This window comes from Fusarium odoratissimum (genome assembly GCF_000260195.1).
Source record: "Fusarium odoratissimum NRRL 54006 unplaced genomic scaffold supercont1.8, whole genome shotgun sequence".
Taxonomy (NCBI): domain Eukaryota; kingdom Fungi; phylum Ascomycota; class Sordariomycetes; order Hypocreales; family Nectriaceae; genus Fusarium; species Fusarium odoratissimum.
In genome coordinates, this window is record NW_022158694.1 from 295,943 (window position 1) to 314,071 (window position 18,129).

The following is an 18,129-nucleotide window of genomic DNA, read 5'->3' on the forward strand; positions in this document are numbered from 1 at the left end:
AATGTCAGATCAGTCCCCCCCATTGAACCCCTGTATCACTAACCTGATAGGGCGTCGAGAGCTGCGTTCACGGAACTTTCAGTGACTTTTCCAGGCGACTCATCTACGGCCCAATGCGGTTGTGAACGCCTGGAGGCGGCTGTCCCTGTAGAGTACCTCGGGCTCACTTTGCAGCGAGCCTATTGAGTCGGTCAATTTGCAATCGATTTCTATCATCAACCTCCGATACAACTCCGACCATAGACAATTGCCCCTAGTACTTAAGTTAATATCCCACCTAGTCTCGACACCGAAGGTTATTGCTCCCCATCTTTAAAACTTTACCTTTTTGTTCTTCAGTTTGCGTTGAATATATAATTTCGCCAATTCAACTTTTTATCGCCAATTGACTTCACAAACGCATCAATGATGAGACCGTTGCTTGTCCGCTCCGCTTTACGGAGCGCTCGCATGTCGAGCCTGAGACCGCTATGCCATGCGCAACGGTTCAGCATCAAGGCTGAGGCTGCCTCTACCATCAAGCCTCTGGGCTTGGATGCTTCAAAACTCAGCATCGAGAAGACGGGGAAGCCCAAGGGCCTGAGCAAGCCCGAGGATCTCGTCTTTGGAAGGGAATTCACAGGTAAACGAACCCCCCACCAAATACGCCCTGCACAAAAGCTAAAACTTTGCCAGACCACATGCTTGCGATCGAATGGAATCAAGACGAAGGATGGTTGGAGCCCAAGATCACACCCTACCAGAACCTCTCACTCGACCCCGCGACATGTGTCTTTCACTATGCCTTCGAGTGTTTTGAGGGTATGAAGGCGTACAAGGACAAGGACGGCAAAGTGCGACTCTTCCGACCTGACAAGAACATGGCGCGACTCAACAAGTCTGCCGCCCGTATTGCGCTCCCGACCTTTGAGCCCCAGGCCCTCACCGAGCTCATCTCCAAGCTCGCTCAGCTCGACTCCCGCTTTATCCCTGATAAGCGGGGATACTCCCTCTACCTCCGTCCCACCATGATCGGAACTCAAAAGACACTCGGTGTCGGACCTCCCGGGTCTGCTCTTCTCTACGTCATTGCCTCGCCCGTCGGTCCTTACTATCCTACTGGCTTCAAGGCTGTCTCGCTCGAGGCCACTGACTACGCTGTTCGTGCCTGGCCCGGTGGTGTTGGTGACAAGAAGCTGGGCGCCAACTATGCGCCCTGTATCGTTCCCCAGCTCCAGGCCGCCAGCCGTGGCTTCCAGCAGAACCTCTGGCTGTTTGGTGAGGAGGAGTACGTTACTGAGGTCGGCACAATGAACATGTTTGTTGCTCTCAAGAACAAGGAGACTGGCCAGAAGGAGCTTGTGACAGCTCCCCTTGACGGAACTATCCTCGAGGGAGTCACTCGTGACTCTGTGCTCGCTCTCGCTCGGGAGCGTCTTGAACCTGAGGGCTGGAAGATCAGTGAGCGCAAGTACACGATGAAGGAGCTTGCTGAGGCCGCTGATGAGGGTCGTCTTCTCGAGGCCTTTGGTGCTGGAACTGCAGCTATTGTCAGCCCTGTCCGTTCCATCTCATGGAAGGGTAAGCTCGTTGACTGCGGTCTTTCTGAGCTCGAAGAGTCTGGCGAGATCGCTCTCAAGATGAAGGAATGGATCGAGGCCATTCAGTATGGTGACGAGGAGCATGAATGGAGCTACACTATTTAGAGTGGTTGTGTATATGGCGTTATATAGCGGCTGGGAATAGATAGATCGGAATCAAAATAATTACGCTCACGCTCAGGTTTACGAGAACATCATCTGCTTTGCCACAATTGCTTGTTAAGGCTCACAATCAGCGATACTAGCAAAGGTCAGAGGTTATGTCACAGTCCCGATTAGACAGACAGTAATACCTCAAGACCAAAACCTCTAGCAATACCATTCTTCAAATGCAAAATAACATGTACAATTGACCGGATTTCCCCCTGTCAGTATGTCGTAACCTCCGCTTAGTTCTTCTTGTCCTGCTTGGATGGGTCGGGCAGGATTCCCTCCTCCTCTAACCTCCTTCGTGCTTCCTCAAGGGCCCAGGTAGAGACACTGTATAGCCGTTAGTAGACGTCCCGCATCAGTTCTCGGCCAGAATTTCGCTATTGGCAAGACTGAATCCGTCCAATGCGATGTGTATCCTCCGAGTGCAAATCACTCACGTAGTATCGGGCTTGAAGGCGAGCGCAACGGCGGTGGCGGCAAGGCTGCCGAGAAGAATATAGGTAGGCCACTCCCAGCCCTCGGGCTCGGGCTTCTCACCAGGCTTGACACCCCAGAGCCAGCCGGTAGGAGGATCGAATTGGTGCTCGCCGCCGCCTCCTTGTCGTCGGGCGGACACGGAGAAACCTCTGGAGGAGAGGGGTTGTCGAATGCAGCGTGCGGCGCGCAGGGGCGCGACAGCAGCGCGGATAAATGTCATGTTTTACCGTATCGTCGAGATCTCGAGGGGGATTCGATTCGGCGATGAGATGGCGTGGGGGAGGTCAATGGCTGAGTGACGTTGTTGGGCGTGATGCTGGTTGTTTGATCTGAACGAATGCGTACCTAGGGAATTGCTGAACTTCGATTTGATAGGTTCACGTGACCCGGTAGTCATAGCACCCCTGTTGGGCTAGTCACTTTGTGTATCCTTACCCAATCCCATTCAAGCGGATAGAAGGAGGAATGAGATATTGATATTGAGCATAATCAATTATTATTGTTTATAAGTCGAGTTTGGCTGTATCACTGGTGCACAGTTGGTTTGAGGTTGTCTTTGTCTGAGGGTTTGAGTTCCGCAGGTGCTGCAGTACCAGAACATTGGCCCTACCTAAAACCTCAACTCAATTGAACTACATGATGCAATCATTCATGACAATCTCAACTCGATGAAGCAGTGGCTGATAATACATCTTTCGCAATCTCTGCTTATACTTCAAAAATGCTCCTTTCACTAAAACCCCTGCTTCTCAAGTCGACCCCAGTCTTGGCAATAGTGATGCACGGCCTTGTCGATGCCCAAAAAACATGATCTACTCGAGACCCAATAGTTGGATCCTGCATCATTCTTTGGGATTCTGCGGTTCCCCTTTTGGACTCATCTCATCTAGAGTCGGTCTTTTTTTTTTTTTTTTTTTGCATTTCTCTTGCAAGCGTATTCATTCTAAAGCAATACTTTCTACTTTCCTATAAGTGAGTTTGCGAAGAGCAGTAATTGATGACGAAATAGTCCTTTGAAGAATACCGCAACGAACATACAGTACAACCACGAAATTTGCTTATGGTCTCAGCTCATTGGCTTCGATTACCGTTAATTCTCCAGTATATAATTCAATTCGAGTCTCCTATGTTCGAGGGCGACACAATAGGTGGTATCGTCAACACAGTTTGGTTCTCTTACATACCATCATTACTGTATCAGTCCACTAATAACCTTCACCAAAATGGAGCGTGGCCGTCAACGGACTCGAATCACGGGACCTCCTCAAAATGCAACTCAAACAGCTGCCGAGTCATCTGCGGATGATAGTCCAAGTCTAAGCCCTACCGGGTTAGACGTGAGATTCACCTTAGACCATCAACCTAGAGGGCGCTCTACTTCGCCTGCTCAAGCCTATCTCGCGAGGCCAAGCGTGGACTCCCGAAGGAGCTCATCGGTCATGAGCATAATGCAGATTGATCAGATTATCTCCGATGATCGAATCAACATGGAGACGTATGGGGTCTCCGAGATACGCGATGGCTTCTTTGACGCTCTCTTCTTAAAGCCGGACCCGGTGAATCCAGATGAGGTTGCTGAACGGTCCAAAGCTGCTCTGCCTAAGGAATTCGAGAAGGGTCATCCGTTATCAGCAAAACACTTTCTCCCAAGGCAGCTCCATGAGCTCAAATCAGTGACACGCAAAGTTGCTACCACTAGAGCTGGCATCAAGCTTCTAAAGTCGTTTCTTGCCTTTTTCATCGCTTATATCTTGTGTCTGATACAACCGGTCCACGACTGGCTAGGTTATAATGACTACATCATGGTGGTGTCTACCATAATAAATCATCCAGGTCGCAATTTTGGTTCTCAAGTTGATGGCACAGTAGGCACTATCATTGGTACTGCTGCCGGCCTTGCCTGGGGCTATGTTGGCATTTTGATTTCATCAACGAGTGATGCTTTAAAGGCGTCTGGTTGGATTATTGTTGTCGTTTCCGCTGTGTTCTTTGCGGGCATTGCATTCATACGTTCATTCTTTATCCGCCTATACCAGACTGTTCTATGTGCAGGCATAGCCCTTGCGTTTACAACACTGGCCCAGACTAATGGTAATGCTTTCACCTGGCACAAGTCACTGCAATACGGAATTCCTTGGCTGTTAGGTCAAGCAATTGCACTGGCGGTAAACTGTCTCGTCTTCCCTGATGCCGGCAACCGCCTGCTTGCGGCCGCCTTTCATAAATCATTCAATACTATGCAGGTGGGCTATGTTCACATGTTTCTCTTTTATCGTCATACTAACTGTCCAGGAATCTCTTGTTATCCCTAGGCCTAGAGATACAGGACTCAGGAGGCGTCTTGCCAAAACATTCATGGACATGTCACTTGCTTATCGAGATATGAGAATCGATATCACCATCACTCGCTTCCGTCCAAATGACGTGCGAGAGCTCCGTAATTCAGTGCAAGGCGTGGTTAGGGCCCTTCTCTCTATGAACACGGATACGGAACTTTTCGAGGACTGGTCCGACACTCTTGAGATCACTGTTGCAGATGACGCGGGAAGTGAATCCGAGGTCGAAGATTCTGGCCGTAAGGTGGCTCGGGCTCTGTCGGGTCCTACTAGGGAGGTCATCGATTGTATGTCAGAAGGTTTGAAGACATGCCATGCTGCACTCATGGACCTGACAGGCTGGCGAAAGCACTTTGGCCCCTCTGCTGACGTTTCGTCTGACCTCGTTCCTGTCCAATTGCGCATGCAAAACAGCCTTGCAGCCTTCGATACTGCGGAAGATCATCTCCTGAGATCGAACGACAGGCCCGAAACGTATGCCGATCATGGACAGGCTGTTGAATTCCTCGTATTCGCGAGACATGTCCGCGAAACGGCAGGGACTGTTGTCAACCTCATGGCCATAGTTCAGGATATGCATACCAGCTCTAAAAGGATACGCGTCAACCTTCCTGTGTACCCTTTCGGGAAAGCTCTATACAGAACAAACGAACAGGTTAGACACGATCGTGGGGGCGTTACGGCTGGTATGTATCGAGCGACATTTGCGGAGATAGCAAAACTCATAGAAACGACAAGATCAACTGAGAAGCATCATCCTCGTGAGAACTACGAGGCGGTCACTGAACCAGAAGACTGCACAGTGGTCGAGTCGATCATCCATGGCAGCCCTGCGTCGCATAAAGATAGGCTGGGTTATAAGTTATGGAAGCTCATGCGCCGTGGTCAGGGGTTTGAAACCAAGTATGCAATAAAGGTTGTCATTCTCCTTTCTGCTCTATCTCTTCCTTGTTGTTTTGAAAGCACCTATAGCTGGAGGAGGACGCCTTATGATGCATGGTGGGCTGTCGCTATGGGATGGATCATGATCCACCCTCGCATAGGGGGCAACATTCAGGACTTTTTTACTCGTGCTTTTGCCGCCATTCTTGGTGCTGCGTGGAGTGGTGCAGCACATGCAACGGGCGGCGGGAATCCATATGTCCTGGGAGTCTTTGCTGCTATATACATGATTCCCATGATATACCGCTTTACTCAGAGCACTCACCCGGTACGTTTAATCTCGAGCTCCAAGGCATTGCTAACTTTTGTGAAGCGATCTGGTCTTGTCGGCTGTCTGTCTTTCGCCGTAATATCTCTCACGTTGCGAGACGACAGTTCTGGAACTTCCGTTACACTACAGGGTGTTTATAAGGGCTTGGTGTTTCTTATCGGTACCATAGCACCCATCATTGTGAATTGGATACTTTGGCCCTTCATCGCTCGACACGAACTACGGATCGCACTATCATCAATGATTTTATACATGAGTATAATGTACAGAAGTAAGTCTGTGTACCTTTTCTCTGAGGCTCTGCTGATCGTCAGATGTTGTTGCAAACTATGTTTACTTCGACGAGGGTAAAGATCCGACCCCTGAGACTATCAGACGTTCTGAGATGCTCGAAAGTCGGATGCGTGAAGGTTTTGTCAGAATCCGACAACTCCTTGTCATGTCACGTCATGAAATTCGTCTTCGAGGCCCTTTTGACCCAATCCCTTACTCGTGTCTCGCTGCCTCATGTGAGCGATTCTTCGAGTATCTCATTTCTGTTCGACAGTCCGCCCTCTTTTACAACCCAAATTACATCCGAGACAATCCCGTGGCTGCTGAGAAGCTGCATAGCTACCGGCGTGATGCAGTGGCCGCTATCCTCGGGAACTTGTACATCCTCGCCGTAGCATTGCGATCTGAGCGCAAAGTTCCTGTAAGTATGAAGCTCGCGTATGATGACAACTCGGGCTAACAAACCGCGAAGCGCTATCTACCAAGTGCTGCTGCAGCAAGAAAGAAGCTCCTTCATAGAACCGCCGAAGTGGCCAGAGAAATGGAAGAAGACACCGAAGGCTATGAGCTTGAGCGACAGAAAACGTGGAGTGATATATATAGCTACTCATACAATGCGAGTCTTACTGGCTGTGTGGCCCAGCTGGAAGAGTTGGAGCGGTTCACAAAGCTCATAGTAGGAGAAAAGAAGTGAGTCATTATCCACATTCACAGGGTCACTGTTAACAAGAGCAGGTTCGAGCGCCCCGCAAAACGCATAGAAGACGATGATGAAGATACTGATGTATCGCCTGAGCGGCTTTGATTGATCCTATATTGATCTTATCCTATCCATGCAATGCAATGCTAAACCAGTTCCGCTAATCAAACATATGCGCCGTTGGTCATTTCGTTCAAGATGTCCCTCGTGATAAGTTTTCCTTTTAATAACGCCTTGTCGCTAATCCTGGCCGTTTTCGGTGAACGCCTGCGGTTCTCCTTTCCAGAACATTTCTTCCGTGGTGATTTAATCCTTTGTGTAGGGCCTGTTGCTGTGATCTGTGTACCAAAGTCCTCAAAATAATGGTTCTCAAGCGCATTGGCGGGCATTTCGTAGATCCAATTCCGGTCCTCCATCAAAGATATGAATCGGCTTAGCATACTGTCGCTGCCGCTGCCCTTGAGTGTCGATTTGCTCCCAACAACGAGGAGCTTTGTTTTGGCTCGTGTGAAAGCAACATTGATTCGTCTCCAATCCTTCAACAGGTCTCCAATGTTACACGCTTCATTGCTTCGCACGAGACTGAGGACAATCACCTCCTTATCTCGTCCCTGGAAACGATCGGTTGTGTGCATCTCTACTCCAGAGAACATCTTGAGCTTGTCTTTGAGCATAAATAGCTGTGCTCGGTAGTGTGTCATCACACCAATTTCAGAGTCTGGAACTCCAACTGTCAAAAGGCCGTCAACGAGCTGAGAAACGATGCGGACTTCAGCCGAGTTGACGATTCGTTTGCCTTGGGCTTCTTCACGAACAGGAGGTTGGATTGTGTCAGTGTTAACGAAACGCACGCGTGCCTCGCTATCGAGAAGGTCATATAGCCAGCATCGATTCGGACCGGGGGCAGCGCAGAACGACCGGGGAGTTGCTGCATTGATGGTTGATGCGTCATAGTGTCGCTGCATGAGAGCCTCCATTCGTGGAACTTCAAGTTTCCGCCTTCGAAGCTGCTCTGTACCGCACCGAAGCCTTCCATCATAGATGAGAGTGTTGCTCAGAGTCATGATATCCTCACACATGCGGTATTGATGTTCCAAGTTGACGACCGATTGGGGGTGAGTGTCGGACAAGAGTTTGAACAGGCTGACATCGAGACCGCCTTCGCGTGCTTCTTCGTTCTTGACCACGGGCGGAAGCTGGTTGTGGTCGCCAACAAGGACAAAAGTGCGAGCCATTCTGATCGGACCAGCGCAGATGGGCAGGGTAATTTGTGATGCCTCGTCCACGATGCAGTAATCAAAGGAGCGTTCGTGGAAGACGGGATGGTTGATACCGAGACATGTCGTTGCGACGATTGGTGTCCCGTGCCATGCATTTTTGATCTCATCGAACGACTTCATTGGGTGGCCTGCAAGAATAGCGAAATCCTGGACGTCGGGGTGTACTTTAGCGGGGGCTCCCAGACGAAGGATAGGTATCTTGTCAGCCTTGAGTTTCAGCAGAATGTTGTCCACAGCAGTATGTGTATGCGAGGTCAGAAGCACACTCTTCCCCTGGGATGTCAAAGCGCGGATGATATGAGCAATGGTTGTTGTTTTTCCAGTACCGGGCATTCCAAGAACAAGTGCGTAGTCTTGAGCACTCATGACTTTTTCAATGGCTCGATGTTGATCAACATTGAGGCTATCTCGATCCGATACGATGTACTGAGTTGGTGCAGCCTTAAATCTGGGTGCTTCTAAATCGACAATCAGTCGTCGAATTTGCCGCGCTCCCACGATATCGTCCGCCATCATCTGCACGAGGTTGTTGCGAACAGTCGCCATTCCGTTGCTGAATTCATCTTGGTCGAGTCGATAGCGAATAGGGGCCTCTTTAATTTTGCCCGTTGCCTCATCCTGGGTCGCGCCCTCATGGGCAACGTCCATAATGCTAGCAAAAATCTGGTTGTCCCTCTCATCGAAGCCAGGTTGTCGAATGCGGGCATTATGGAGTCGCCTATCGACTGCAACACTTATTCGTTGCCTCTTGACCGCTGTAACGTAGCCTATGGCCAAGGCGAAATGGCCCTCCTCGTCAGAGACCACAATTGGCTCTCCGACTGACAACTCAGACTCCAGGAATGAGAATCCTGAAACTTGAACTCGCTTGACAAAGGTGTAGTGGTATCGATTGATCCTAGGGTTGTCCGTGTCGACTGAAGCTGAACCTTCTTCGATGATGACATCTGCAAAGCATCGAGATTTCTTTTCTCGTTCAGCACTAGTCATTGTCCATAACTCTCTCTTGGTTTTTTGGCTCTCCTTCTCTTCTTTGGTCAGTAAATTCTCCCACTTGATGAAGAATTGTTGGTGATGAGGGGTTAAATGCTTGACGAGCTCATCAAATTTCTCGTTCATACCACTCGAGTCCCCATCTCCGTCGTCCGCGAGTCGATGATAGATAAAACATGATGTCTTGGCGTAGCATTTCCCACACATGTGCTTGCTCTTGAGCATTGGTGGCAACTGGACGCTTCTTTCTCGAACGTAGCATGCTAGTTGGTTTCTTTGCATGATCATATGTCGAAGCTCGTGTCGGATTGCGGGAATACGCATCGTCTTGGATGTTTCCATATAGTAGAGGATTCCATATGCAATCTCAATGTCGTAGCGGTCCGATAAGAGCAAAGTATAGAGTGCTGTTTGAGCCATATGGTTACTGTTTGCATGTTTACCCGTCTTGACCTCAAACGGCACAGTCAAAGTCCGAATATCATTTCCATCTTGCATTGCAACTTCAACGGTTGCGTCGATGTTGCCCTTGAGTCCGTACATTGGGGACCACACGTGTTCCTCAACATCCAAGAGCTTGGTAACGGCCATGTTGGCCTTCTTCCCGTTTCGGTCTTCAACTACCGCATCCTCCTTTGGGCGGGAAGATACGAAAGCGCCAGCCCAGTAACTCAATTCGGTCATTTTCGATTGTAGATGCTCTCGAGCTGACGGTATGCCAACTTTGATAGTATAAAGGTCTTCGACATGCTTTTCTGTTATTCGGTCGATGACGGCGCATAAAAAAGGGAGATCCCACTTATTAGCAAGAAGGGCCTCTTGGAAAATTTCGTGTAGCATTGTTCCATAGATAAGGGGTGGTGTTGGTGGACTGGTGGCCTTGACACGATCTTGCAGCACAGCACGGCGCATGCAACCGAACGAGTCAGCCACTACAGTTGCGGATATGAGTTGATCAGGGTGTAGAATAAGAAGATTTTGGCCATCGTCGATGATACATTGACCTCTTGAAGAGAAACCGCCTATAATGTGAACGTAGGCTTCTGCATGGGCTGGTGTGTCAAACCATGAGGCCCTCAGATGAACCGTCTTGATATCTTTTGAGTTGTCGGCTTGAATGAGAAGAATCTGAGGTTGCGAATCAGCAATATTCGAGTATGATTGTCGATTAATTTACCTTTTCTGGTCGTGCATGTCCATATTGATCCGTATACTCGCCCTCCAAGACATTCGTCACCAGGTATCGTTGGATTGTTCTTGGTTTCCGGCTCTACCTGTTACTTAGCATATGGCGGATCCTCCTAGGTTGTTCGACGTACGTCTCCGGAGCAGTTCTGGGCTGCTTGTGTGGCTGCCAATTCCACGGCTTCAAAATCAAAGTCTCCGCCAAATGCGTCTCCAAATTCATCATCCAAGTCGTCGAGTTTTGTTGTTGCTGGAGCCTGTGATACCTGTTGAGAGTCCGCAGTAATGAGATCTTCTGCCTCGTCGAAGAAGTCATCGTCCAAGTCGTCAAATTCATCCAGCTTGCCGTCAAACTTCTCCGGTGTCTCGTCATCGATCTCGCACAGTGGGTTATTTTCAGCTACTGCTACCTCTGGTTGCGGATTCGTTTCCAATTGAGTAGTGTTGATGCTGGCTTCAAGTTGCATTATTGTGTCGTCGTCAAATTCGTCAAAGTCATCATCACCATAGTCCGAGGAAGCAGGTTCTGGAGGTAGCAATTGAACTGGAGGTCGAGCTGGAACCTGAACATGCTGTTGTGCAGGGTGTTGTGCAGGCGTTTGGGACCTGGCTTGGGTTTTTGAGAGGCGTGGAGAGCCACTGCTAGTGGTATATATCCGCCTCTTCTTAGGAGAAGGAGATTCTGGAGCATCTTGAGGCTCCTCGCGGGGCTCCTCACTTGGCCCGTTGATGCTACTGGTCACCGTATCGAGCAGTGCATTTACCATTGAAGACTTGGACGCCTCCATCTCTTCCATCTCGGTACTCAGGCGACTACCTGACGTCGATCTTTCAACCCTTCTCCTTTTGGGCCAATTCAAGCCGCAACTTATTGCTCGTCTGAGATTGGATTCGCCAACCGTTGGTTTCGATGGCCGTGGCGAAGACGATACCATCAGCTGTGCAAGTGCAGGGTTTGCAAGTCCTAGAGGACTACCTGCATTGTCGGTTCCGTTTAGCGAGTATCGGTCCCATAATTCCAGTGTTGGATCCGCGTGTGGTGACTTGAGGGCTTGCGCCAGCTTCTTGACGTTCACCGAGGGTGTGTTGGACTTGTCCGCTACCGGAGATGAAACAGGCGATGAGCTCCTAGCACGCTTTCTTCCTTTGCGGTTCAACATGGGAGACAATGCTGGCATGTACAACGTATCCTGTCTGTTGTCCCAGAGGAGCCGGTCATTTGGCGATGTAGTTGTGTCATCTTCGGTACCACCTGCAGGTTCGAGCAGCTCTTGCCAGGTCAATCGAGTAGCGGGCGTAGTCGTTGTATCGTCCTTGGTTCGGTTGTTTGATACATTCTGTTCGTTTTCTGTGCTCTCTGAGACTGATTCGCCATTCGCGGGGTGATACTGAAACTTATTGAGCTTGTTCTTGGTCAACTCGGACACAGGCTGGAGGGCTCGAGGCCTTGGTGTTTGCTGAACAGGGTTGCTCCTCGATCGCTGCCATGGCGAGCGCTGTAACCGTTAGTGATGCTCAACTTTGTGTCTTGTACATAGTCTTTTTCATTACCTTAGTTCGACCAACTTGATCCGAGTAGGATTTTTCTAGAGGCATTATACCTACCGGGGCTTGAACATTCCGATTTCCAAACCCGTGAAGTATGGTGATAGTGGGACATTTGAATTGAAGTGGAGGAAGTAGTTAGACGCGTTTAATGGGCAAACGCGTCGCGATGTTCGCGACCCCTTGCAGCTGTTGTTGCCAGGTCACGTGGAGAAGCTTTTAGCGTGGTTGGAGCTGCAGCACATCCATGTCATCTCCAAAGCTCTATCGAAGCTACTACCCGACTCCACCATCAACGGCCCTGTGCGTCAGTGGACCAGGCTTCACAGCGTCACCATTTTCGGTCCCGCCAAGTCCGTCATTTGATGATCTCGAGCCGATGAATCAGTGAAAACACCACCTCACAACGCTTACTCAGACTCTGATTCACTGTACTTTCGACCTCAAGAATCCCAATTGCGATGAATTCTCAGCCCAATGGCGCTGGCCCTGCCCAGTCCCGCGAAAGCTACAAGCACTCTATGGAAGAATGGCGCCAGTCGGCACTCGCCCAGCGCAACCAATATGAACCCCGCGTCAAAGAACAAGTCACTCGATACTTTCAAGAATACTCTCCCCCGTTTTACGCCTCCGTAATTGGCTACCGTCGTGATTGGAATCTTCTTGTTGCGACGTCCAGAGTCTCTGGCTTCGCTGCCACTCTGGGTCGAGATCTGGAGGATGTGGAAGCAAAAGCCATTGCCGAATACACCCTCGATAACATCCACACCAACGCCGGCTTAAAGTGGCTGAGTGTCGCACTCGCTGGATACATGACCTATCGTGGTCGCCGCACATGGCAATTCCCCTTCTATAAGCCCAAGCTCGGCGGCCGATTCAACCCAAATGAGGCTACCAGCATTTTCACCAACAAGAAGATTCGTGGAGCTTACCCTCGTGCAACATGGCATTGTCTTCGATTTACTGCCTACTCCGCTGTCATAATGCTCATGATTGAGCCCGCATTCCGGGCTGTCAGTTTTATTCGAACTGAAGCTGCCATGACAAATGATCCTCGCTTGAAACAGTTCACCAAAGATGCTGCCGAGCGTGTCAAGGATGTAATGAGCAACCCAACCATCTCAAGAGCACCTTTTACAGGTAGGGATGTGCATAAAAGTGATGAGAACGACCCTTGGGCCAGTAATGATTCAAGCAACACCAGCCCTGAGAGTAGATATCAGCCCACCCCCACCCAGTCCTGGGACAAGACCCAATCCTCGACCACGACGCAACAGAGTCAACAACCCAATGACGACTGGAGCGTTCTAGATGATGATGATGATGATGCTTCACCAATCGCTGCCTCTTCCCGCAATAAACCAGTATCTTCTCCTGCTGGTTCTGCGTGGGAGCGCATTCGACAACAATCACAAGGTCCGACCCAGCAATCTGATTACCAGTCCCGCACCTGGGCTGCCCATTCTCAAACCGGATCCCGGCAAGAATCACAGTCTGGCTGGGGCACCAGGTCTGCTGGTAGCTCCAGTGACAGTTTTTCGTTCAGCAAATCAGATGAGGAAAGGGCAGTCGCAAAAGAACAGGCACAAGACGAATTCGATCGACTTGTTGAAAGAGAAAGGAAGGGCGTGGATCAGGAGAAGGCCTGGGGGCGCAAGTAGAGTAAGCATTGTACAAAAAGACTGCATATGACGCTGTGTGTATTTTTCATGTAGCACAAATGAATAAAGCATAATTCCATAAGGGGTGCCGCTGTGATTCATTTTGTTTCATAACGCTGAAAACAAACTCAATTCTGATTACGTTGCCAGCTCGACCATCTACAATATACCCATATCCCCCTCGACACGTCTACTATCATTCTTTTGTTTACTGCTTAACTTCATCAGACACGGCAACAGGCTCAACTGCATCACCTCCCTCCGTCTTGTCCACAGTGGTCTCCAAGATACTCTCACCAGCTGTGTTCGTAACGAGACTCTTTTCAACTTGAATTGGTTCTTGTTCACGCTCAGGCTCATGTTCTTGGAGAGACGCCTCTGGAGCTGGCTCTGGGGAAGGTTCCACGGCAGGTTGCTGTGCAGGGAGCTCAGGCTCAGCTTCTTGAGGTAGCTTTCCTGCTGCGGGTTCCGGATCCCTATGCACTGGAACTGATTCAGATTCAGGCTCTGATCGGAGCTCCGGCTTGGGCTCCAGATTAGGCTCAGACTTCGGTAACGGTTCTTGGGTAGTCACGGGCTCAGCGACAGGCTCCTCAGTCTTTTCCACCGCTGGCTCTGGTTCAGAAACAGGAGTTCGTTCACCGGATACTGACAGAGAGCCCTCGGGATCAATAGACCAGAGAGTCTGGGGAGTTGAGAATGACAAAGAAGGACCCGCAGATTGCACGGCCGGCGACGGTGCCGCAGCGGGGCTCTTTGCCGGAGCTCGGCGCTGTGGGCCCCGGGCTCGGCCTTTGCGAGCATCCGAAAGCGGGGCCTTCTCCTTCTCTTCAGTCAAATCCTCTTGCGGCTTGGGATCCTCCTTCTTAGGAGCCTGAGGTCCTAACTTGAGACGCTTATTCAGATCGCTCATAAAGCCTGCTTGAAGGGCGGCAATCTTGCTACCGGCCGGTCGGCTAGGCACGGGAGGCTTCTGTTTGGGCTCTGTCGAGTCTCCTGATGAGGCTTTTGTAGGCCGAGGAGGGATCTGAGGCTTTGGCTTGTCAGATACAGGAGGTTTTGATTTGCCCTCATCGCTTGTTGTGTGCTTGGGCTTGGGTCGCTCTGGAATTGCAGGACGATCCTCAGATGCTTTTCTAGCCGGTCGCTCCGGAATTGAAGGCTTGTTCTGCTCCGTAAGTTCCTCCTTAGGTTCCTCCTTAACCTCGGGTTCTGGGGTATCAGAGATGGTAGTCTCGTAGAGCTGGCTCTCGGGAGCATCTTCCCAAATATCTTTGCTGGGGAATCGTTGACTAGCGGAAGGTCTCTTGTTGTTGTTAAGGAAAGAATCAGATTCCTTTGATTCGTACCAGATTGGCTTGTCATGGTTCTTAGGGGGCTGAATATCCACAGGACCACTGGCCTCTTGCTCGGCAAGTTCCTCTTGTCTCTGAGCAAAGATATGAGCTGGGGTTTTAGGACGATCCATAGCAGATGATCGTCGTCGCGGCTCCTCTGTCTGCTCTGCCTGGTCCGCCTGGTCCGCCTGGTCTGGTGTCGAAACCTCAACAGTGAAGTGCACGCTGTCCGGGGCATCCTCCCAAATGTCCTTGCTAGGGAAATAGTGTCGTGCCTTGTTGCCAGGTGCTGGCTTCTGAGCTTCCTTCTTACCCTCTTCAGGGAAAAGAGGCTCATATTCTTCCACGTCGTCCAGAGAAGTGGGAGCAAATTCTTGAGAATCATTGTTCTTATAGATGCTGGTGGGTCTGCTCTTGGGTCTGCTAGACCTGCTCAGAGGTCGACTTGTTGGTTCCTCCAAGTCGCCGCTACCTCGACGGTCAGCGGGAGGATGAACAGCAGGACGCTGGCTGTAAGAAGAATCATCATTCTTGACTTCGTCGGCAGCCAAAATGGGTGCGGTGTATTCATGGTCCTCGTCGTGTACAGCAGGATCTTCGTTACCATACGAGCGGTACTCTGGGTGCTTAGGATCGTCAACGTGCACAGTATGTTCACCATCGGGGCCAATGATCTCCGACTTAAATGACAGAGGCTGAACCTTGCCTTCATTGGTGGAAGCGGGTCGGGGAGAGAGGCGGGAAGTATATTCTTCACTGGCCTGGAAGCCAACTTCATCAGTAGGCGTAGCCTGATAACCAGATGTGCCTGCATCTCATTAGCTAGTGCGAGCACAAGTAGATTCGCAACTTACCTAAGCCGGCACCACGAGATCGCGTGTCTCTGACCAGCTTGTTCAGGTCATCCTTGCTCATGGCAAAGTCATTTTGACGGTCATGCAGAGGAGTCTGATGTTCCCTCTTAAGGGCTTCAGGGTGCTTCTCGTAGTATTCCTTCTCGAGTTTGTCCAAGGGTGCAACACCATGGCCGTGGAGGCCGTAGCTGCCCGGAGGTCCACCGCGAGAGCTGTGCTTGCGATGGTGGTGCTTCTTGAATTCCTCGGACCCAGGTCCAGGCGAAGGGGCCTGAACGTCGCCAAGATGAGGGTTCATGGGCACGCGCTGGCCGATTTCGGGAATGCCATGCTCATCCTCCACCTCAGGACGGCCATCACTGACCGACACATTGGTGCTAGACTGCTTCTTGTTGCCCTGTGTAGATCCAGGGCGGCCAATGCCAAATTGTGCTGCCTTGTCGGAGTCGGTGCGGGTAACAGCCTGGACACGCTGCTTGGCGCTTTGAGCTGGCAGGGAGGGCTTGGGCGCATGAAGCTTGAGGTCTTCCGCAATGGTACGTGTTTGCTCGGGTGACGCAGCTCTGTCGTCCTCGTCGGCCTGGACCTCTTCAGGCTTGACTTCGTGGGTCACGGCACTGTACTCAGCACCCTCCTGGCCAATCGAAGGCATTGAAACGCTGGTTGGGCGGTTGATTGGGTCCTGGTGAGCATCGTTGGGGTTGAATCGGGCAGAAATGGGACTCTTTTGAGGAATGCCCTCGTTGAAAGGTGAGGGAGCAAATCGATCGGGATTGGGAGATATCGAGCGGTCAAATCGTTTCGATGAAGGACGAGGTGGAATCTTGGGAACATTGCCCAGGGAATCGTTCTTGTCCTGGCCCTTAGCCGGACGGGGAGGAATAGCGGGAGGTTGTTGCATGGCGGCAGCGGTCATTGTTGATATTTAGATGCTCGAAGGAGCGATTATAGAAAGTTGACGAAACAAAATAATAGAAGTAAATGCGGTTTCATGTAAGACGGTGATGATGATCTGGAACGACCAACAAATGGTCAATACTAAACAATCAGTATCAAAGTTCGAATAACAAGTGTAGAACCAAGGCAATTGGAAGCTATAGTACGAATTGGAACTTATCCGTGACAGGGGCATAGACTGGTATTTAAAGACATTTGTTGGCCTCGATCCCAGTCTAAAGTCCCATCAACAAGATTCCGTCCATCCATGTGCCCGTGCCGTGCCTGTAGGTTGTACCTGTTACCGGTTCCAGCTGCAGGTAGCTAAGGTACTGTACAGTGCTGGACCAGCCCCTGGGCTTATCGGATCCACGGTTCACGAGTTAGAGGCGCCGCCTGTGAATGGATCCATTGCTATCAGAAAGCGATAGAAATCCAATCCCACATACGGGCACACCCTGCTGCGCCCACCAAGTGTTGCGCCCGTCGCACACCGATTGATTGATCTTTTGCTTAGGGACGAAGAAACTTACCAATGGGGTTGCCGTGATTGGTATTGATTGGCCCAGGCACAAGCAGTGCAGATATAGTATAGTTCAATAATAACAACCGGCTTCGGTTGGGGATTTGAGGCGTGAGATAAGACGAGATATACAAAAGCTATGTGCGCATTTCAAGCTGGCAGCGGGCCCGACTAAATCAGTGTATTTATATGCCAGATTCTGGCCTCAATACAATACAAAATGGAACGTCCAGGTGACAGGAAGTGCCACCGGAGCTGGTGACTTTTGTTCGTCGTCACTGGTTGTGAAAACAGGGATGGCGATGGCGCCAAGTCGGACGGTGCGAGGCGTTTCTGATCAACACTGTAGCTAGATCGTGGATTGTTTTGAAGAGTTGAAAAGATGGAGAATGCAAAGAAGCTGCTCTATTCTCGACGGTCTTTGGTTAGGAGGTTTTATTCAGTTTTCAGCTGCAATTCGTGTATTCTACTCATGTTAGAGCACGAATTGAGTACATGTTATAACCTCATCCCATTGTTGACCTCTATTCTGAAGCTTACCTCAGAGCTTTCCAAATAAAGCATTTTTGTCACTTGCATGGCCCTGGATACAGTGCACCCCGCATAACTATGATACCACAGTCCAGTCCCAAGTCCCTGAATCTGTCTGTGTACGGTTCCATGAGTCTGCGATTGTCCTCTGTCCAATCCCATTGATGAAACTTGAGACGCGCGGTGCGACAGCCAAATCAATGCAGGTGCTTGTTTCTGTCTTGAAATTATGCATGCATGGCTTTGTCTTTGGCCAATATATCATCATAAGAAAGAATCATAAGCAAGGTACCTTACTCACTCACTCTCATCAGAGTCCCTCAACAGCTCGCTCCCGCCGACCCGCCATAGTTCATCATGGCGGGGATCTCCTGCAGTCTATTCCCCACCAACCGATCGATGCTGCAGCCGGCTATTTTCTTCCTGTTGACGCTCCCGTCCATAAGAGGTCAAAAGAATGACGCTTACTCGACGGCGTGCTACTGGACGGTACGGTGAACAAACCTGACGGTCGCCTGACCAGCTGGAACGGAGCTATCAAACCATGCATTG

The 18,129-nt window shown here is 50.4% G+C and overlaps 6 protein-coding genes across 8 annotated transcripts; 3 read left to right on the plus strand and 3 right to left on the minus strand.

Moving 5' to 3' along the window:
- Positions 1-201: 201 nt before the first annotated feature.
- On the plus strand, positions 202-2,535 carry FOIG_05897 (branched-chain amino acid aminotransferase). The gene is made up of 2 exons (XM_031204786.1): positions 202-622; positions 676-2,535. The coding sequence occupies exons 1-2, from the start codon at positions 406-408 to the stop codon at positions 1,683-1,685; spliced, it is 1,227 nt and encodes a 408-aa protein (XP_031065035.1). The 5' UTR covers positions 202-405; the 3' UTR covers positions 1,686-2,535.
- On the minus strand, positions 1,215-2,558 carry FOIG_05898 (uncharacterized protein). Of its 2 annotated transcripts, XM_031204788.1 has the most exons (3): positions 2,171-2,558; positions 1,874-2,060; positions 1,215-1,821 (listed from the first exon to the last, which is right to left on the minus strand). In XM_031204788.1, the coding sequence occupies exons 1-2, from the start codon at positions 2,428-2,430 to the stop codon at positions 1,970-1,972; spliced, it is 351 nt and encodes a 116-aa protein (XP_031065037.1). In that variant the 5' UTR covers positions 2,431-2,558; the 3' UTR covers positions 1,215-1,821; positions 1,874-1,969. The 2 variants fall into 2 exon arrangements, with proteins under 2 accessions (XP_031065037.1, XP_031065036.1); XM_031204787.1 differs by having other exon boundaries at positions 1,215-2,060.
- Positions 2,559-2,659: 101 nt separating this feature from the next.
- FOIG_05899 (uncharacterized protein) lies at positions 2,660-11,710 on the plus strand. The gene is made up of 6 exons (XM_031204789.1): positions 2,660-4,453; positions 4,503-5,756; positions 5,802-6,030; positions 6,074-6,453; positions 6,505-6,722; positions 6,768-11,710. Exons 1-6 carry the CDS (start codon positions 3,434-3,436, stop codon positions 6,835-6,837), a joined length of 3,171 nt encoding a protein of 1,056 aa, XP_031065038.1. The 5' UTR covers positions 2,660-3,433; the 3' UTR covers positions 6,838-11,710.
- On the minus strand, positions 6,678-11,875 carry FOIG_05900 (DNA replication ATP-dependent helicase Dna2). Its single transcript, XM_031204790.1, has 4 exons — positions 11,742-11,875; positions 10,325-11,686; positions 10,183-10,275; positions 6,678-10,133 (listed from the first exon to the last, which is right to left on the minus strand). Exons 1-4 carry the CDS (start codon positions 11,784-11,786, stop codon positions 6,897-6,899), a joined length of 4,737 nt encoding a protein of 1,578 aa, XP_031065039.1. The 5' UTR covers positions 11,787-11,875; the 3' UTR covers positions 6,678-6,896.
- A 139-nt stretch (positions 11,876-12,014) lies between these two features.
- On the plus strand, positions 12,015-13,577 carry FOIG_05901 (uncharacterized protein). Its single transcript, XM_031204791.1, has one exon. The coding sequence runs from the start codon at positions 12,197-12,199 to the stop codon at positions 13,394-13,396; it is 1,200 nt and encodes a 399-aa protein (XP_031065040.1). The 5' UTR covers positions 12,015-12,196; the 3' UTR covers positions 13,397-13,577.
- On the minus strand, positions 12,015-17,292 carry FOIG_05902 (uncharacterized protein). 2 transcript variants are annotated; one of them, XM_031204793.1, is made up of 3 exons: positions 17,057-17,292; positions 15,588-16,625; positions 12,015-15,541 (listed from the first exon to the last, which is right to left on the minus strand). In XM_031204793.1, exons 2-3 carry the CDS (start codon positions 16,501-16,503, stop codon positions 13,605-13,607), a joined length of 2,853 nt encoding a protein of 950 aa, XP_031065042.1. In that variant the 5' UTR covers positions 16,504-16,625; positions 17,057-17,292; the 3' UTR covers positions 12,015-13,604. The 2 variants fall into 2 exon arrangements, with proteins under 2 accessions (XP_031065042.1, XP_031065041.1); XM_031204792.1 differs by having other exon boundaries at positions 15,588-17,292.
- Between the last annotated feature and the right edge of the window lie 837 nt (positions 17,293-18,129).